A 21,141-nucleotide genomic window follows, 5' to 3' on the forward strand; every position below is an offset into this window, starting at 1 on the left:
ATTGATTTCTTATTATATTTGACGACAAGTCGTCCTAACATTATGTTTAGTGTTTGTCTTTGTGCACGGTTTCAAACAAATCCAAAGGAATCACATCTTGCATTCATGAGGAGAATCGTGAAGTACCTCAAAGAAACAACACATGTATGGACTGTATGAATTATTTTATTAGGATAAGTTGTATCAATAATCTAATCTTTTAATGTCAAGTAGTTAGTTTACAAGAATGTAATTTGTATAAAAAAGTACTTGTAAACATACAGGGTTTACTTCAATTTTATCTTAAACAACAAAACAAATTCATCTAAATAAAGTTTGTATGTTTTTATTTATTTTTTATAAAAAGATATTTTTTACTCATAAAAATCAATGTTAAAAAAAACAGCGAATTCAAAAAAACAACATAACTAGTCCATAGAAACCACCACCATACACACCTTAAATGCTAATTTTATCATATTCCAACTTCAATACCTAAAACCATACAAAAATAAAAGAAGAACACAAACACATTTATAATACGAATAATTATGGATTCACAGATTACTGTGTTCATCTTATGAATTTTCAATTTAGAAGAAACTTCAATATATTACACAAAATCATTAGATATAAAGTCACACCATAAAAAATAAAGGATAAAAAAATTCTTCAAAGCCGTAGAAAAGTTCAATTTTAAAAATAAAAATTAAAAATTAGTTTCTTTTTGACAAAATAGAGTATCAAGTAGAATAGAATTTAAAGAAATTAATTTCATTCCAATTTACTTCTATTTTTCTCATTTTTATTTTGCTATATTCGTTTTAAATATCCAAACATATTCTTAAGAGAAAAGAAAAATAAATCATGTGGTAAAATAAAAAATATATCTAATTCAGCGGATATAGGAGTTGTCAGGAAGTAAGAAGTGAGCAGAGAGCGGCAACGAAGTCGAAGAAGAAAACAAGCAAACGAGTGTTGCAATGGCCACAAGGCCGTTACGCATTGCAAAACCATACAGTTACGCCGCATATGCTTTTCTCTCACTTCATCTCAATACTTCAACACCTAAACCTTCCTTTCACCGTCCATTTCCTCTTCCATCTTCCCCCTTCTCCTCCCGAAACCGCCGTCTCTTCTGCTCCGCTACTCTTCCTTCCACCAACACGGTTCCGCAATTCCGGAAGAAGCTCAAGGTCGCCGATGTTAAATCCGAGCAATTCGATAGCCTCGGTAACACCCTCGTCCTTCAGGGATGGGTTCGCACTCTTCGCCTTCAGAGTAGCGTCACTTTCCTCGAGGTCAGTTCAATTCAACTTGTCAATTTTATTGCACTTTCTTCTAATTAACCTAATTGCATTGTAGTTTAGTTTAATTGGACTATTGGTTTTATAACTGATTGAGTGATTTTGTGTTTAGATTAACGATGGTTCGTGCCTTTCTAACATGCAATGTGTGTTGGACTCTGAGGTTGAGGGTTATGATCAGGTTAGTATGATTGTTTTTTGTACTCTTACTTGTTATGGAAGGAGATTCTGTGTTTGTGTTTTCAACTAAAGGAGGTTATTGTTATTTTTAGGTAGAATCTGGATTGGTAACCACTGGTGCATCTGTTTGGGTGCAAGGAGTTGTGGTTAAGAGCCAAGGAGCAAAACAGAAAGTGGAATTGAAGCTTAACAAAATAGTAGTGGTAAGTTAATTCTTAATTACTCTTAATGATAATACCAAGGTCTCGTAGTTTCTGTTATCTAGCTAGATATATCAGCATTTTGTTCTGTTTTAAGTTCTAACCTTTTGCCCCCATTTTTATTTCCCCCATATATAGCAATATAATGTTGCATAAACTTCTCTTCTCCGCAACTGTTTTGCCACTCTAGATACTTTTGTTATTTTTAACATGTTGATGCGTATGTGTGTGTGTGTGTTATGTCAAAGTGCTGACAGTCTCACTTGGCTAGATGCTTAAGAAGGAGCTTGCCACGGGCTTTTGGCACGGCTGAAGAATATATTTTTGCTTTATGCTCTATAAAACCAATAATGTTTTAATAAAAATTTAGTGATCGTTTTACATGGCTTGATTTTATCATTGCATCTCTATTTAGATCAGATTATACAGTTTAGACTGCTATTTTTCTTCATATTTTTATGCTTTTTCATGATTTTTTGTTACAATAATATAACTGAAAGGAACAATAGTTCTGCAAATGATTATGGTAGATTTCATTTTTTTCAATATTTATACCTGTTAATAGTCTCATTTAAATCTTTAACATCAAGTTTGCAATATCATGAAAAACTTTGGTCTTATATTAATCAGGTTGGCAAGAGTGATCCGTCTTTTCCCATCCAAAAGAAACGAGTCAGCAGAGAATTTTTAAGAACAAAAGCACATCTTCGTGCAAGGACAAATACTTTTGGCGCAGTATGCTTTTCTTTTCTTTAGTCTATGTTTACCTTCCCTGCTTATGCCATCGCCTCATTATGCAAAAAGGAACAGTTCCTTCATTTTCTTCACTGCATTTTTTTTAATATTCTTGTTTTCTATCCATCATATTATGCGATGTCAATTTCTAGATGATTGAATGTGCACCAGTTTCTTGTAATTTACAATGAAGAATTTATTTACAAGCAAAAAGTGGGGGTGCAGATAGTCATCTCCAAAATATGATGCATCCATTTATTGGAAGGGCATGACTGGTGCGAATGTGATTGCAGTGTGTGGACTACATAAAATATGAGCCAGACCACCTAACTAGTTTGAGTGTTTCGATTGTTCATGTTACCCCAAATTACTCTGACAGGTCAGAGTTTAAGTCATGTATATATGTAAAATAATATGTATAAATAGTCCAAAAAATGAAATTGGTTCAGTGCCACTCTAAAATTCTTCCGGTGGACATTATTTTTGTTCTGCTGCAATTGTATCTCCAAGTAGTCATTGTTATCAAATATCTGCAATGGCGGCGCTATGGTGAAAATATGTGGCGCTTTTTGGACTCACCGCAATGCTAAATATCGGTTGATTCTCGCCATAATCGTCCGATATGGTGGGGGTTTTGGCTCTCCGCCGGGGACCGCCATTGACAACAATGCAAGTAGTAGGAGTTATGTATTGGATTTTATGCTCAAAACCAACCATTGATAGTTTTTGAAATACCATATGTTGTAGCTTCCGGCCTTATGCTATTAATCAACCCGGTGGGCACTGAACCTGTTTGTATCATCTTCATAGGTTGAAGATCTAATCGTGTCACTTTTCAATGCAAACAGAATATTGGTATAGAATGCTTTGACAATAATTCTTTATAGTTGCTGTTTGTTAGTTTCCTTCCGTCTTTTTGGACTACATGATGTTTTGATGTATTTTCTGTGCATTAAAGTTTGTCACAAGGGGTTAATTAAACATGGATTGAGGATAGAAGAGTAGAATAATAGGGATTCCAAATAGTTTGGTTGGTTAGTTTGTTGAAGAGGCTCAATTAAGAAATGGGGGAAAAAGGAAATGGCAGAAGGGGATTCTGATGCTTTGGTTTGGGAAAACAGAGCAGTGGCTCAGTCGTAGAAGGAGAAATCCTTGCAGGAGAGATTTCTGTTATTCAGTTCATTTTCAATTGGTTAATAAGCTTGTTATTTCCTTTTCTTGACTCCCGTTGTGAATTCTTAACATTCAGCATCTGACTTTTGTTTTCACTATTAGTGTTTTCTTTTGATGTTGTAAAATTTTCAGGTTGCAAGGGTTAGGAATGCATTGGCCTATGCTACACACAAGTTCTTCCAAGAAAATGGGTTTGTATGGGTCTCAAGTCCTATTATCACAGCTTCAGATTGTGAGGGAGCTGGTGAACAGTTTTGCGTTACTACCTTGGTATTTACGGTTTCTTGAGATACTTTCTCTTTGTATGAATATTTATATCAAATTTTATGTTAATGGTTCACTTTGAATGCTCAAGGGAACAATTATCCTACTCGTCTTCTCCGCCCACCTGAAAATCTCATAATTAGAATATTTATTACAAAGCCCTGCTTATGGGGGAAGCTGTCCTGCCCCAAATAGACATGTTACATCGTCCTTTACTTTTTAGCCTTTGAGCCGAAGGTTCGGTTATAGCTTGGATTCTTTGACGTATTCACTCATATCTTGAAAATATTGTCTAGCTCTAAATAATTCAAGATTAACAAATCTGTTTTATGCAGAGTTTATTACTTTATTTATATTTACTACACATAGCAGCCCCCTGATAAATTACCTTCCTTAATAAAGGAAGTTGATTTCCATGACTAAAAAATGGTGTCAAGAGCGGGTTATAAGTTCGTCCTGAATATTTACACTGATTTTTTGTCTTATTATAAATTCAGTTTGTTTCTCTCTTACAGATACCAAATTCCCATGAAACCACTGATTCTCCGGTTGATGCTATTCCAAAAATGAAGGATGGATTAATTGACTGGTCACAAGTGAGTCGAATGCATATCTGTTCTCTTTTGATATCAGTTATCAACAGCCAATATGAATGCAACCTGGTCACTGTATTTTACATATTCTAATTGAAGCCATTCTGTGTATCAGGACTTTTTTGGAAAACCAGCATTTTTGACTGTTTCAGGCCAACTTAATGCGGAAACCTATGCTACTTCTCTTTCTGATGTGCACACATTACCTTCTCTCCTTTACATTTTTTTTTTAATTTTTAATTTTATTTTATACATGCATCCGTCTTCTTTAAAATCCAGCATGTAAGAATTGCAAATTGAAATAAATGGAGTCTTTACCCATGCAGGTGTATACATTTGGTCCCACATTTCGAGCAGAAAATTCTCACACTTCTAGGCACTTGGCTGAATTTTGGGTAAGTCCTTTTTTAGCGGCAAGTTGTTAGTAGTTAGTATTATTTCTTCTTCTTTGCCCGGGATTGAACCCATGACCACGATGATTTTCCGTTTCTAAGTCTAAGTGTTTGAGTCTTATTTGTCATTCTTATACATGACTTGTGAAACAAAAATAAAAGAATAGGTATCTTTTTGCTTCTACAGATGATTGAGCCGGAGCTTGCATTCGCTGATCTAAATGATGACATGGCCTGTGCAACTGCCTATCTCCAATTTGTTGTATGTAACCTATAACAGTTTTTTAAAGCCATGTTCTTTAGATTGTTTTTTGAAGCTCAATTTTGTTATTTCTCGTATTAAAGCTTGTGTTCTTCATGTGTTTGTTTATGAAGATAAGGCACATTCTTGATAACTGCAAGGAAGACATGGAGTTTTTTAATTCATGGATTGACAAAGGAATCATTGATCGATTGAGTGTATGAGCTCTCAGTGTAACCATCATATTACTGGTCTTTATTTGATTCATACCTGTAAATGTCTATTCTAATTACTAGCATGCACTTTGTGTAATCTTTTGTTACATTGTGAAAAGAATGTAGCAGAGAAAGATGTGTTGCAAATAACTTACACTGAAGCGGTAGATCTGCTGTCACGAGCAAAAAAGAAATTTGAATTCCCGGTAATGCAATTTTCAATTTTTTCTCCATTTGTAGCAAACCTATTCAATATGCACACACTTTTATTTGACTGTTTCTTTCTTACCTCATTTTTCCGCATTTGTTTCCTTTTTCTTCCCTAGTTGATTGAGGATACTTTGTATTACACTCTAGATCACAAGTAAGCTCTGTTTTTATTTTTGAATGGCAGAGAAAATGATGTATTAAACAAGAAACCAAAAATCCACAGATACAAAGTACTAGAAGTACTCAAAAACCTAGTAAAATTAGCACAAAAGCCAAACTAAACAGAACAAAAACTACAAGCAACAAACGGAAGAGTATTACACTCTAGATCACTAGTCATACAGATGGATAGCAAAAAAAATAATCATCTAGCATTTGATTGGTTCACAATCTAGTATAGGCTATATGACTCCCTCCGTTTCAAAATGATTGTCGTTTTAGCAAATAAAATTTGTTTCAAAATGACTCTTATTTTCACTTTTCAATGTAGAAATGATTGTTACTTTTCTAATTGTATCCTTTAATTATTACTCTTTACGCTACTTCCAACGCATTAATAGGCTAATTTAGTAAAAGTGTAACATTTTATGACAATATCATTTGCATTTTTTAATCTGTGTGCAAAAAACCTTAAACGACAGGGATTTTGAAACGGGGGTAGTATTAGCTTTATAATTTTATATTTGCATGGTGCTTCCAAATTGTATTTGACATATTTTTCTACTTGGCTGCATAGGTGAAATGGGGCTGTGATCTGCAGAGTGAACATGAGCGTTATATAACTGAAGAGGCATTTGGTGGGTGCCCTGTTATAATCAGAGACTATCCAAAGGCATGCTACTTTTAGCCTTCATTTTCTGTTCACTGTGTTCAAACTACAGTATACGGAAGACAATAGACGACGGCATTGTAAATATCATTTAAAATGACTGACGCTGTAAATGAAAGAATAAGAAATGCTGTCCTTGAGGCAAGATATAGGAGTCCTCAAAAAGTTAAGAAAAACATTTTCAACATTTTCTATTCAACATTTTCAGGATATTAAGGCATTCTATATGCGACAGAATGATGATGGAAAGACAGTTGCAGCCATGGACATGTTGGTTCCAAAGGTAGTTTTAAGATATATATATAATATATAATTACTATTTAGTAATGTTTGTATTTAACAAATTCTCAGTACTATCCGAAAGAGTAGAAACTTGGGCTTGGAGATACTTAAAAAAAGAGAACCTATCTTTTGTCTGATAAATGTTATTAATCTGAGCTCGGGTTGTTTGTTTAGTGAAATAACAAAGGAGTTATTCCAAGGTATATATTACAGTTTAATGATAATGGGCTGGTGAAGCCTCGTGATTATATAAGGATAGACAGTACTAGTATGCTTTTGTTTTTGGACTAGCAGAACTATATGCTCGTTGGTATGATTTGGTTTCACTCTCTCCTTGTTAGATTGGTGAACTTATTGGTGGAAGCCAAAGAGAAGAGCGACTTGAGCATTTAGAAGCTCGTTTAGATGATTTAAAGTTGAATAAGGATGCATATTGGTGGTATCTTGATTTGCGTCGATATGGATCAGGTCTGACGTCTTTCTCTCTAAGCCTATTTTCTTGAAAGTTCATATAGAACATTCCTAATACAATAGATCACTTTTATTTTTTTGCTAATCAGTGCTCTATCTACTTTATTTGAACGGTCTCATTCCATATTTTGGCTCAAAACTTAGTTGCACGAGTTGCGCATATATATGCACTGCTCATGCTCATGCAGTCTTAATATAAGTTGTTCTGGGCCGGACATGCAGATGTTGTAAATACGTTACATCTCCACTCAAATAAATTTCAAATAATGTGTCTAAAGTCGTTAATTAGAAAAGTATATGATAGTATTATAATGTGTGAGATTAATTAAATTAGCACTGTTAACTCACCATGGTGACTTTTATGCTGTGTCTTCTTGGGTGTAGTTCCTCATGCTGGCTTTGGTTTGGGTTTTGAAAGACTTGTCCAGTTTGCAACAGGAATGGATAATATAAGAGACGTGATTCCTTTTCCTAGAACACCTGGCTCGGCCGAGTTCTAATCTTTTAGACCCTGTAGATTTATTTGGAATTTGCATTCTTTGATTGTATTCTTTTTATTTTTAAATTATAAAGCTACTATATAAAATGTTTTAAAATTATTTTAAAAATCCAAATAAAAAATTATTTAGTGATGTTAATTTAAAAATGATTATAGAGTGAGAACTAAATTGTTTGTATCTAACAATATAGTTATGTTGTATTTTAATTTAGTTGAATAAGTTTTTAGTGATGATTATATTGTCTTATTCTTTTAGCAGTTTTTTTTACCATTCTTAGTTTCTAAAACTCATTTTAATAGTTTCTTAGTTGAGTTGTATCTGTATTTTTAATTTTAATTAATATTCGTTTTATTCCCTGTTCTCTTATAGTTAGTTACCTAGCTAAGAGTACGAATGTTAAAATTATGAACCATGCCTCGGGCCACCATTTGACTATTTAATTGGAGAGGGGATGCTTTTTCCACCCTTAAGTATACATCTCACACTTTTGAAAATTTGAAAATATCCTTTTAAATGTATGACATGTATTTTTTAGACGCATTTAAAATTTTAGAAAATACTATTATGAGATCCACTCTATTTTAAATATAACTAGTAAAGGACTGTGCGTTCGCACGGGTCGCGCAAGTGCAATAATTTATTTTTAAAAAATTAAAATATAATATATTTTTTTTGTTTATATATATATATATATATATATATATATATATATATATATGGTTGGATCAACGTACACAAATTTATTGTATAAGAGTTTTTTTTAATGTAATGGATGTTAAATGATCAATAAATGGGTTCAAAAAATTTCTACAAATAACTTTTTCCAGTTTGGGACATAATAAAGTAAAACATTACTAATTTATAGTAATATAATTTGCTTAATTTTTTTGTATATTATATTAAGGAAATAATCAAAAAATATAATACAAAAATATTTTTACAATTTATTGATATATTGATATATAATAAACATTCCATTGTTAATGTTATGAATAAACATTCCATTTATCATTGAGATTTTGGACATAAGAAATAAAAATATATTTATTTAGTAATGGATAAAATTTTCCAATCTGTTACTAATTTGAGGTATAAAAGCGCAAATATTAACCTTCATAATAAATGATTATTTAACCAAAATACATAAACCATGTAAAAGAAATACCAGAACCTCATTTGTTTTAAAATATAGTAATGAATACTACCAAATGTTGAAATTAATTGCAATTGATACAGCAAGGTTTAATGCAACAAAAGATATTGAAACAAAGGGTTCACAATTTTAGTTAAAATTGTGAGAAATAAGTCCAACAACAAAAATGATTTAACTTCGTACAATTCTTTGGTCCTTAAAAAACTGGGTTTATACAAAACCTGCCCGCAACCTTTTAGGAAGTGATGATTTCAGGATATTGATTTCAGGATATTGATTTCATTTTGGAATGATAAGATTGCAACAACAATAAAATAACGGTAATATTTTTTAGTAGTATAAATAGGTAATTTATTTTATCACATTTTTCACTCACATCTAGTCTAAATTTGACCAATTTATTTTATTTAATTTTAATTTTTGTGTGTACACATTTCATTTGAAAATGAACCTCAATCAACATAACACATGCTCCAATTTTATGCAAAATGATGGAAGTCCTCTTTGTATCCCAAATCAACAAAACACCCCATATTTTGGAAATCCACCTCTTATTCCAAATCCACACCATAATTCAAGATTTCAAAATTCTCTTTTTATCCCAAATCCATAAAATAATTCACCTATTGGAAATTACTCATATCATACATCACCTTACCCAATGAAAAACTCTCTTTTAATGTATTTTGATATATTTGAATCAATTTTTTAATTATATTTTATATAATACATAGTGGGATTTAGTGGGGCCCATTTTCTTAGCCCACTTTAATTATTTACAATCATTTTCTTGTACAACTAAATATATAAAGAATTGATATTCTTATTGATTTATTACAAATCATGCATAACATTAATTATCTTACGGCTGAATTATTTTAATACTCCACTGACCTAGCCAATAGAAAGGAGGCAGTGGACATAATTATTCATTTCAACCCCCAACTATATTTTGGCAAATAAATAATTTAAATATATTGAGTTATAATACTATATATGATGACGTGAGATTGATAAAAAGTATAGTTGCATGCTTAACTTAATCATTTCAAACAAACAATGTAGATTTTCCATTACCAATCAAAAGATAATTCACTGTATATGATAATTATACCTTGTTTTTTTTATAAATCCTTAATTCAGTTGAATGCAAGATTCAAACATTGCTCCAACATTTCTGAACTACCTGCAATTTTAACATATGTATTAGACTTTGAAAAAAATTGTAAAAAAATGTGTTTCTATGTGTTTTCTATAATTAGTTTTGAAGGATTTCATAATAAATTTTTATGTAATTGTTTTTTTAATTTCTAACACCATTAGGCATGTTGAAACCAAACATGACATGTAATAATCTATTTATAATTTAGTCGTATACACATATTTCATAAGATGACAACGTATTTTGTTATCAATCTAAAATACTTATTAACATTTGAAGATATGATACTCATATAAATTTTGTAGTTGAAAGAACACACAAAACACAATGTTCAACATAACAACATAGGATTTTGAGTAATTTCACACACATGAATTAAATACTCATTATCATCCTTTAAACCATACATGAAATATAAATGTCAATTGTAATCCCACAAAATAAACACTTCAAAAAAGTAAGAACACATCCTACAACCAAAACATATCATGTTCTTAACAACTTCATACTTAAACTCATTTTGGTGCTAAAAAGTTCATAAAATATATTTCAATATCAAATTTCCGAAAATTCTAATTAAGAAGATGGTTCTATCTTTAATTTCTTGGATGGTTTGGTGCCTGATAATTGCGTAGCGCCAGACGCTTCAAAATCAACTTTTTCACCCTTGTCAGCAATTACAACATCCTTAGCCGGAGTCATTAGAATGATTGATTCTGGATCATTTTCACCCGATGCAGATAATGTTTGCTTGCAATATAAAAAATTAATTGTCAGATATAAAATGAATTATAATAATACAATATTTATCATAGAAGATTATTATGTTAACAAATGAAGATACTTACTGCGGAAGTTTCCAAATTTTCTTTGTTAGGGACCAACTTTGCATATTCAGTTTTAGACTGATTCTGCACATTGAAACATCGAATATTTATTATACTTGTTAAATGTTTAAATAATACATTAATTAAGTGAATATTATACGTCTTCTACTATGTAGTCATTTTCAATCTCTTTAACAAAGGCTTCATCATCACAAAGCTTCCAAACAGACGCTTGGGAAAACGTTGGCTGCACCTTAACTCTAAAAGCCATTTTCTTATTCAACAACATTTCAAGCTCATCAGGATAAACCATTGGATCATCTTCTCCATTCTAATGGAAAAATAAAATATCAACCATGAGTGATAATCTGAACTTTACAACTCGATAAACTATTAACATTTTAACTTATGTATAACAATGTACCTCCACCATAGAGTTATGCATAAATTCAGCAGTCATTCCAAGTATAGCAGCACATTCGGAATCCCAGAATACAAATCGATATTTTGATTCACCATTGCTAACATATATCTCAATCTTGTACCTATAGTATTTTAAACGAAGAAAATAATATGATTAATAACAAATCCATTACCAAATTTATTTGCAATTCATCTAGATTATATGTACCTTGGTATAGGGTGTTCGACTTTTTGCCCACATGAACATTCATAAGCTTTTTCAGGATTAGGTGCTTTCGAAGAACACCTTGTGCAGCCATAATAAAACCATTCATACTTTGAGACAGCAAATTTCAATGTGGTTGCTACAGTAACACATAAAGTTTCCTAAAAGCAAATCAAAAATGATATTAATTTCAAAAAGCAAACAATATAATTGTAATAGTAAAGATAAATTCGGCTCTATAGTATTCAACTTACATGTTTAATTTTGCAGAACTGACTTAAGGACATACATTTCGCATTATGAACAAACCTTTCTACTGGCGAATACTGAGAACCACCAGACCAATTAGAAAGAGATTTTGCAGATTGAGTAGGCTTCTCCTTCTGTTCATTAGTAGGCAACCTATAGAAATAAGATTATTTTTGAAATTAAAAATTATGTATAATAATCTGAATATAAATAAATAAATAAAATCCATACTTAGACATAAAATCTTGAATTTCATGGATGTCTTCATTTATCAACAATTTGGAACCAGTCCATGCATTTGACACTGTAAATTGTATAATTAATATAAAAATTATTGAACGTATAATGAAAAATACAAATCAGCTATGTATTTATAAAGTCTGATAGTGTAATACCTTGGCCATCTTTTACCATTGCATGAGTGAGCAAAATTACAATAGCTCCATTGTTTTTAGGATCATTGTAGTAAGCCAAAAATTTTGATCCATAGATTTCCCATAAATTGCAATTTATGCAATTACCCCTATTTTGCAATATAAATAAACAATATTATATGATGGGATTCAGTGATGCAAAATATATAAATTTATCAAACACATAAGTTATGAAAACAATGCGCATTACTTCAAATCTTTAAAGAAATATCCTTTAGGTGGAATATTTTGAAGTTCGATTGCCTTCATTGTGGTACCACCAAGAAACACAATTTTTTTTAATGATCACATACCTTCCACTGAAAATCATTGTTATAGACACTGCCATTGTTTATAATGCAGGTCATATTCTCCTTAATGACCTCTTTCCATTTCAGTAAATGGTCATGACGAATAAGGACCTGAATCCGATCACCCTAACAAAATGAAAATAATCTTCTTTTTATATGTTATACAAAAAAGCATTTTGTTGTAATTACTAACTATCATACAAAAATCTATACTTAAAAAAAGAAAAGCAATTTACCAAGGAATCCATAACAATCATCTCCAAATGTTCAATACCCTTATTATTCACAACACTCCAAACATCCATTATTTGAACAGCAAGACGCCAAGTTTCTTTTGAGTCATTGATGTCTTTCACAGAATCAACCTTTCTACTCATTTTCACTGAAAAAAAATTCAAAAATTAATGTAACTGCAAATTTAGATGACTATAAAATTACAAACCTAATAACCTGGAAAAAAAAAGTATATAAATTTGATAGAGGTGTGTGGCAAAATGCTGAAAAGGATCCAACCTTTGATGTTACACATATATAATATCGTTTTGATTGTATAATTATATGTTATTAAATTATAACTTTAAATTAAAAATAACTATTTAATATAGTTGATTAATATTAATTGAGTAATTTAATATTATTGTTAATTTACCTACCAATTAATTATTATTATTGTTATTATTATTATTATTGATATTTACCCGCCATATATGATAAGAATATTTTTAAAATTTAAATAGTATATTTATTATTTGATTTGATTTTATTTAATTGAGATCCAAACTCTATAAATTAAAATCGGTTACTTATTATGAACAATAATATATGGTCATTCCAATGTCAATCTATTATTAATTGAATTTTACATAGATGTAATTTTGCAATAACACGCTGGCATATTGAATCTTATACCGCTGTTATCTTTGCACTAACATATTTTATCCTTTCAACAGAATAATTATAGTAAATACGTACATTCTGTATACCGAATTATAATAAAAATGTATTAAAATCAAAAGCAATAAAACTGTTTACAGAAAATAAAAATATAGTCTAATTTTTTCATGATCATAAATATTTAAAGAAAAATTCATTGAAATAAAAAATCAATAATAAATCAAAAGTTGAAATAAATGCTAATGACACAACATATATTTAAAATTTTATTTGATATATTTTTATATAATAAATAAATTAGTAATAAGTAAATGAATAATCAAATAGAATAGAATTTTAAGATGTTATTCTATATTTTTATTTATTGTAAACAGTTTCATTGCTTTTGATTTTAATACATTTTTATTATAATTCGGTATACAGAATGTACGTATTTACTATAATTATTCTGTTGAAAGGATAAAATATGTTAGTGCAAAGATAACAGCGGTATAAGATTCAATATGGCAGCGTGTTATTGCAAAATTACATCTATGTAAAATTCAATTAATAATAGATTGACATTGGAATGACCCTATATTATTGTTCATAATAAGTAACCGATTTTAATTTATAGAGTTTGGATCTCAATTAAATCAAATCAAATCAAATAATAAATATACTATTTAAATTTTAAAAATATTCTTATCATATATGGCGGGTAAATCTACTTTTAATCTATAAAAGTTAACTACCACCATAATTACGTAATTACCCTAATTACAATCCATAATACAGCTACTTTCATGTTTCTATAAGTAATTTCGTACTAAACTCTATTTAATACTCTAACTAACTCTACCATTTTACAATTTAATAAAAATATATATTTAATTGTATAATTATATGTTATTAAATTATAACTTTAAATTAAAAATAACTATTTAATATAGTTGATTAATATTAATTGAGTAATTTAATATTATTGTTAATTTACCTACCAATTAATTATTATTATTGTTATTATTATTATTGATAATTAATTGGTAGGTAAATTAACAATAATATTAAATTACTCAATTAATATTAATCAACTATATTAAATAGTTATTTTTAATTTAAAGTTATAATTTAATAACATATAATTATACAATTAAATATATATTTTTATTAAATTGTAAAATGGTAGAGTTAGTTAGAGTATTAAATAGAGTTTAGTACGAAATTATTTATAGGAACATGAAAGTAGTTGTATTATGGATTGTAATTAGGGTAATTAAGTAATTATGGTGGTAATTAACTTTTATATATTAAAAGTAGATATAATATGGAGATGCATTTCCGTATGTTATTTGTCTTTTGAATGATTTTAGATAGAATCTTTGTCCCAACATTGTATTTTTTAAAGCAAAGTTATTGTAATTTTTTAAAGCAAAGTTGTTTTAAATCAAACTCAAATAATATTAAACTCAATTGAAAGTTTAATAGTCACACATTAATTAAAAATCAAGACCTTACATAACATTTGTTTGAAAATACAAAAAAAAAAATACATTCAAGCATAATTTACTAGGTATGTCTAATCCATACGCAAAAAATACATTCAAACATAATTTACTAGGTATGTCTAATCCATATGCTCTCTTCTGTTTGTACTGCACGTTATTTCGTAACTCGGCAATCATGTTCTCCACAAGGATCAATCGGGGATTGTCATCCTCAAAAGAGTTCTGCCTCTATGCCTCTTTTACCCATCTTCACAACACGTCGACAGATCTCCATCACATCTCAGTGTGGTCAACTTGAACCTCAAGTGCCTCCTGGTTAGCTGACCTAGGTGGTCTTCCAAGAGCGTCTGGTGTTATGATATGATGTGACACCCTATAAAACCATGCCATGTAATCCTCAGCATAAGCCCACTAAAAATGAGCTGACACCCGAGGATACTCCTTTGGTATCAAGTAACCCTCAGTAGCGAACTCATTAGGAGGTCTTAGAATAATCTGCACGTATCCAAACTGGCACATCACTCGCAAGGACATATAAGGATACATAAGAGATGACTCACATGTCATCCATTTCGAGTATAAGGAAATAACATCAAACTGATGTGTCTGGTGGTGACCATCATATCGACAGAGGCAAATGTCATGTGGTATCATACAGTCAAGAGAGATTCTGAACGGTCTGATCACACTATTCCCCATGCACGAAACAAATGTTGCTGCACGTGGTCAATCATCACCGTAGGTAGGCCCAACTTCCTACCCGATGATGTGAGGGAAGTGAGAGATGATCCATCCGTGAAAATGGTTCAGATACAATATTAATAACAAGTGTAACAAATGAATTATAAAAATATTAGTAACAAGAAAATATTTATACATAACAAATCCTACAACTTTTCATCCTAACTAAAGTCCATATTTTACAATATTCTACATAAACTTTTGAGTTTAATCCCTATTAAAGTTATTTGAAACTTGATTCATCAATAAGAATAGTCTAGATTTTAAAAGTAAAAGAAAAATATTCTTTTGTCTTTAAAATAGACTTTATAAAATATAAATTTTATATATAAAAGTTGTTAAGTCATTGAAATAACCTTTGATGCTAAAATTAAAATTAATTAGTAATTTTATTTATTAATATTTATTTATCACTAACTATTATTTACTTCACTAATTTTTTTTTGAGTAATGCTAACATGTACCCTTATATATTAAATAAAGAAATTTTGTCTTAGAAACTGTGTTTTGAATTTATTACAAATACATAATTAATTTTATTTTTATTTTATTCAAGACAAACTTTCTAATTATAAATTTCTTGCATTACCCTTATTTTTAATATTTACTATTTTTATTAGAAAGAGTGTTGGGGTAACACCTATAATATAATAAGAAAGATTGTGAAAATAGACTAAGATGGTTAGGTCATATTGAGTGAAGACTTGTAAATTCTGTGGTAAGGATATCAAATTAGATAGAAAGAGGTCAATCATTTAGAGGTAGAGAGAAATTATAAAAGAAATTATTAAAAAAGATCTTGAGATTAACTATTTGAATAGAGGCATAATCATGGATAGACTATTATGAAAAAACTTTATCCATGTAACCAACCTCACTTAGTCGATTAAAGTTTGCTATAGTTGTTTGATACTCAGACAACTATAATTTGAGTTTTATTTTAAAAGTGTTAAATTTACATATTATAATTAAATTTCATTGTAAATCTTCAATGAGGTTAATAATCACGATCTCTTTTAAACTTTTTATGATGAAGGCTAGCAAAACACGCTTTCTTTAAAATTTAAATCTCTTTTAATTGTTTGATTAATAATTTATAGAGTGTGTTTGTTTCGCAAAATGATAAGCATTAGATAGAATAATATAATATAAATCTTTAAAGTATTTGACAATTTTTTATCTTGTATGATATTTGATTTACAATGGACATGACAAATAAAATAAAGTAAAATTTACTATAAATAGTCTTTATAAATGTAAATATTAATACTGGAAGAGATAGATAGATAAATATATAGATAGAGAAAGAAAATATATATTTTTAATAGAAAATAAAAAGGTTGTAAATATTGAGAGAGAGAGAGAGAGAGAGAGAGAGAGAGAGAGAGAGAGAGAGAGAGAGAGAGAGAGAATTGAATATTTGCAAGGTATCATTTTTATTGACTTTTGTCGACCTCACATAATGTATGAATGAAAAATGCATAAAATGGAAAGATGATGAATGAATAAATAAGATGCATTTAAATTAGAAATAATAGCCTTCAAAATCAAATGTTGACTTTTAGTCATTTGTGTTGACTTTGACTTTTCTAATTGAGGGTGTGATATTATGAAGGAAATAAAATGATATATATTAACACAATCAAATGGACCAAATGTTAACTTGTGATCCAATGATCCCGATGAACATGAAATGATGTATGATCATGAGGAATGCCTTGGTGATTGAAGCCATGATATAGTGACCCCTCATCCTAGCATCCGATGAAATTTTAAATGCTTATAGCCAAATGATATGAAATGGTAAGGACACAATTAGGGTGTGACAACAGTAACATAGAGGTCTGTGGTTCGTTAATTCTTCAGTTAATCCATTGTCCCCCTCTTCAGTCACTTCAGTGACCTTATCGAACTCTATGGGTAACACATCATAGATCATGTTACATGTTATATCCAGTTCTTTTTCAGTACTATAATCAAAGTCTTATGTTGTCATGTCTTCATCCTATTTCTACATGGCCTCTTTGTCTTTGGACTTTGCCACAATGGGAAAAAAGGGAAATAATCTTTGCTTCGTATGCCTTTTCGCCGTCTGAAATTTTGTCGTGGCTTGACAACTGCAATATTTACTTGAGCTTTCAACCTCGAAGGCAGCCTTTTTCTTACGCTGGTGCCTTCTCCATTAGGTCCTGGTCATAGGGTTTTTCCCCAGGTAGTTTTTATAAGTATAGGAATACTTCTTGGATAGTTGTGAATGATCATGGTAAGATGATCATGCACCCACTTTGATTGTTCTCCACTTTTGTTGATCCAAATTTGTTTTTTTACAGGCCTGACCCACTCACCCAGGGAACGTTAGAGGATGAGATGTAAGTCCTGCTTTGTTGTTTTCTTTGATGGACTCCCCTTTTGTTGAATACAAATTTTTCCTTCTTGTTATTTCTACCAAACTGTCTTGGTTGCTGAGGCACGACCTTCTCTAGTTCTTTGGCAGCCTCTTTGTTAAACATTACATTGCAACTTGGGAAAAACATCACTTATTAGCCCTTAATTTTACACCTATTTAGGAAGTCGATCAGTTCTTCCTCAGCTTTAGGGTAAACCACTTTCATTTGCTTATATTAGTCGAGTATACTATCATTGCCCACCTTTGTGTTAAGGCCTCCAACAACGTCGACCATCATAACATCGACATGATCGACGAAAAAGGCTTCTTCAACCTTTGAGGGGTCTGTTTCACCATCCGGGACTTCTGTTTGTTAGCAAAATTAAGGCTTCCATACTTCTAAGCATTCTGCACCACATCCCTGAAAATAACACATTGAGAAGTTTTATGACCCAAAAAACCATGAAATTTACAACTTTTTTTTTCTTTCTTTGTTCTAATGGTGGCGTCTTAAGCCCCTTTGAGACTATGATTTGGCCATCAGAAACCCAACAGGTTAAAAAAATTCACACTTGGTTACATCAAATGTATATGTTTTGTAACAAACTTCTCATTTTTACTTGGCTCTACATGAGTTTTCCCACTTGAAGGTTTTAAAACTTTACAAACGTAAAGAGGATTTGGCTTTAGTTCTGCCAGATTAACCTCATTTTCTTCAACATATTCACAACTTATACCAGACCCTTATTCATTTTCATCCACCTCAACATATGCAGATTTTTCTTTTTTTGTTATACTTATTTGACCTAGACTTCTCATCTTTCAAACATTTGACTGGTCAAACTCTGTCTTCTAATTGGGTCATGTCCCTAAAGTATTGGGTATCTAACTTCTTAATAGAATATTTGAGGCCTCCGACAACCAATTCAACTAACTCGTGTTCAGGAATTTGTGTAAAGAACCTTACCTTCAATAGTCTAAACCTATTAAGGTAGTCATCTATTGACTCATATAACTTTCTCTTTACACTGACCAGTTCTTTTATGCTAATCTTTGACTGGTCCATGTAAAACTTCCCATAGAATACTCTTTCCAATCGATTCCAATTACATATGCAATTTGAGGGAAGGTTAGTAAACCATGTAAAAGCATTCTTAATTAAATAATTTGGGAATTACTTCATTTATAATTTCCAATTAATGGAAAAGTCTCATGCCTCATATTGATACCTAGCAATATGTTCGACAATGGATTTTATGGTATCCCATGCAAACTTGGTGAACTTAGGGATTTTTCAACCCCTTGAAAGTTCAGTCTGCAACATATATTCATACAAAGCAGAGAAATTTTTTAGCCGACATTAAGGCCATTATGGGCTAAAATTTGTTCGACCATATTAGTTATATTGTTTTTCCCCCAAAAATTATTTTGTTGGACATTCCTGACTACTTGGTTTGCATCTTGGTTTCTATGCACCAATACTATCTCAGGGCCATTTTGGCCTACACTACCTTCGACTACCCTAGGTATGGGTTGTTCGACAGGTATAACCTACTATGGGATTTGGTTATTAGGCACTGGATGAGTAGGCGCTTGAGAAGCACAAAAAAGTCAGCAATTCAACCCATATGGTGCGCTAATTGCTTGTAACTATGGTTAGTGTTTTGAATCAAAGGGTTAAACACCATACAAATTTACTGCGTAAGCATACTTACCATATCATATTTACTCGCATCCATTTGTTGCCTCAACGACATGAGGGAAGTGGTTGTTAAGAATTACATAACTTGAGGGATATATCCTAACTCTCCTGGTGGTTGTGCCATTCAACTAGGATTGTTTATAGCATATGTTGATGTTAAGTATGGATTGAGAGGGGATGCAACAGTTATTTCATTATCTGCATACAAATATGGATTGATTTGTAGGCCTTCCTTCATTGCAGTTGTCCTACCATATGGATATTCCCTACCAATAAGGGGTACGGTAAAATTTTGGGAGAAAAAAACGTCTAGGATATCCCAAAATTGGTTGTGTGACCCTGAGGGTAGTTGGGACACTCGTTACCTGAGGTGGGGAAACCTCCATTCCTGGTAACATCGTCTAAACTGACATTTGTCTTATGACGGGAACGGTTACTTCAATAGAAGTTGAAGTTCCCATACAACCAACTGTCATTTCGCTAGGTTGTTTTTCTATATTTGGTGCGTCATTTTATGGAAGGGAAGTGTTTTTTGTTTTTCTTGTTGCCATGTTCATATTAACTCTAGAACTACTCCTTTTAATTCTATCACTTCTCAAACGCACACACACTCAAACATTAGTATGAAGAATAAAAATAAAGAATATAAAGACACAACAGTTTTCTGCAAAAGTTAAGATTTCTTGCACAAAAGTATCTCAGTGGGCGTGTCAATTGGTTTACTGGTAATTTTAGTAAACAATCATGAGTTTTAATTCTCTTAATGGATTAAACTCGGAAAAAATCCTAAGGACAATTTTTGCAGAAAAGGGCAACAAAAAATGTGATTGAATTTTAGACGTTTGAAATGTTAACAAACTGATGTAGATTATGATTGAAACAATATAAAATTGTTTGGGAAGAAGAAAACAAAAAAAAAGCATAATAAATATCATAAAAGTAAATGTTTTAATTGAAAAGACTTAAAGAAATAACGCAAACATACATTTTATCTCACAAATTGTTTCTCTATGTGACTTGGATACTTTAGTCCTATAGAGAATAAATGAAATTTGTGACCATGATCACAACAATGAGATCACCTTATATACTGATACAATGGTAAATGTTGACAACAGTTATTTCCATAAGATTTTACATGTATCCCCTTACGTGGGCTTCAACATCCTAACTTGCTTTCACGCGTATTCAATGTTAAAACTATTGCAAACCACCCATTATGATGATAACTACCTTTAAACTCTCTAACTACCTATATTGAGAGCCTTTAGTCGACCCTTATAATGTTTTCTCAACATCCTTAGTTCAATGGACTTATAGACTGGCAATACACTAAGTCCCCAACATATGATAGACGTGTCGAACTTGACCCTTGTCGAAGTGTTGATTGTGCAAAGCTCTTCGACATCATGGACATGTTTTGAAGAGAAAATGGTCATAATCTTGGGTGGATATGTTCTTGGGACTCTTCCAAAGCAAGCTTCATGGACGTTAAAATACACTACGTCTCAGGTCATCCGACAAGGTGGTCAAACCGTTTTTAGTCGACATGATTAATATGTCAAAGCTATGTTTGGGGTTGACACTTAGCATTTTCTAACATGGTTATTACCATTC

At 30.9% G+C, this 21,141-nt stretch overlaps 1 protein-coding gene across 1 annotated transcript; it reads left to right on the forward strand.

The window, feature by feature from the left end:
* The first annotated feature begins 845 nt into the window (after positions 1-845).
* Positions 846-7,807, forward strand: LOC127074177 (asparagine--tRNA ligase, chloroplastic/mitochondrial). Its single transcript, XM_051015473.1, has 15 exons — positions 846-1,280; positions 1,399-1,467; positions 1,559-1,669; positions 2,297-2,401; positions 3,707-3,844; positions 4,354-4,434; positions 4,547-4,624; positions 4,758-4,826; positions 5,011-5,085; positions 5,199-5,282; positions 5,399-5,485; positions 6,226-6,321; positions 6,527-6,601; positions 6,942-7,068; positions 7,456-7,807. Exons 1-15 carry the CDS (start codon positions 963-965, stop codon positions 7,569-7,571), a joined length of 1,629 nt encoding a protein of 542 aa, XP_050871430.1. The 5' UTR covers positions 846-962; the 3' UTR covers positions 7,572-7,807.
* Positions 7,808-21,141: the final 13,334 nt, after the last annotated feature.

This window comes from Lathyrus oleraceus, chromosome 4 (assembly GCF_024323335.1).
Source record: "Lathyrus oleraceus cultivar Zhongwan6 chromosome 4, CAAS_Psat_ZW6_1.0, whole genome shotgun sequence".
Lineage (NCBI taxonomy): Eukaryota > Viridiplantae > Streptophyta > Magnoliopsida > Fabales > Fabaceae > Lathyrus > Lathyrus oleraceus.

Coding starts and splice junctions, on each gene's coding strand:
- LOC127074177 (XM_051015473.1), top strand. CDS start 963: ATGGCCACAAGGCCGTTACGCATTGCAAAACCATACAGTTACGCCGCA. Junction 1,670..2,296: donor AGCTTAACAAAATAGTAGTG/GTAAGTTAATTC, acceptor TATATTAATCAG/GTTGGCAAGAGTGATCCGTC. Junction 5,086..5,198: donor CTGCCTATCTCCAATTTGTT/GTATGTAACCTA, acceptor TTGTTTATGAAG/ATAAGGCACATTCTTGATAA.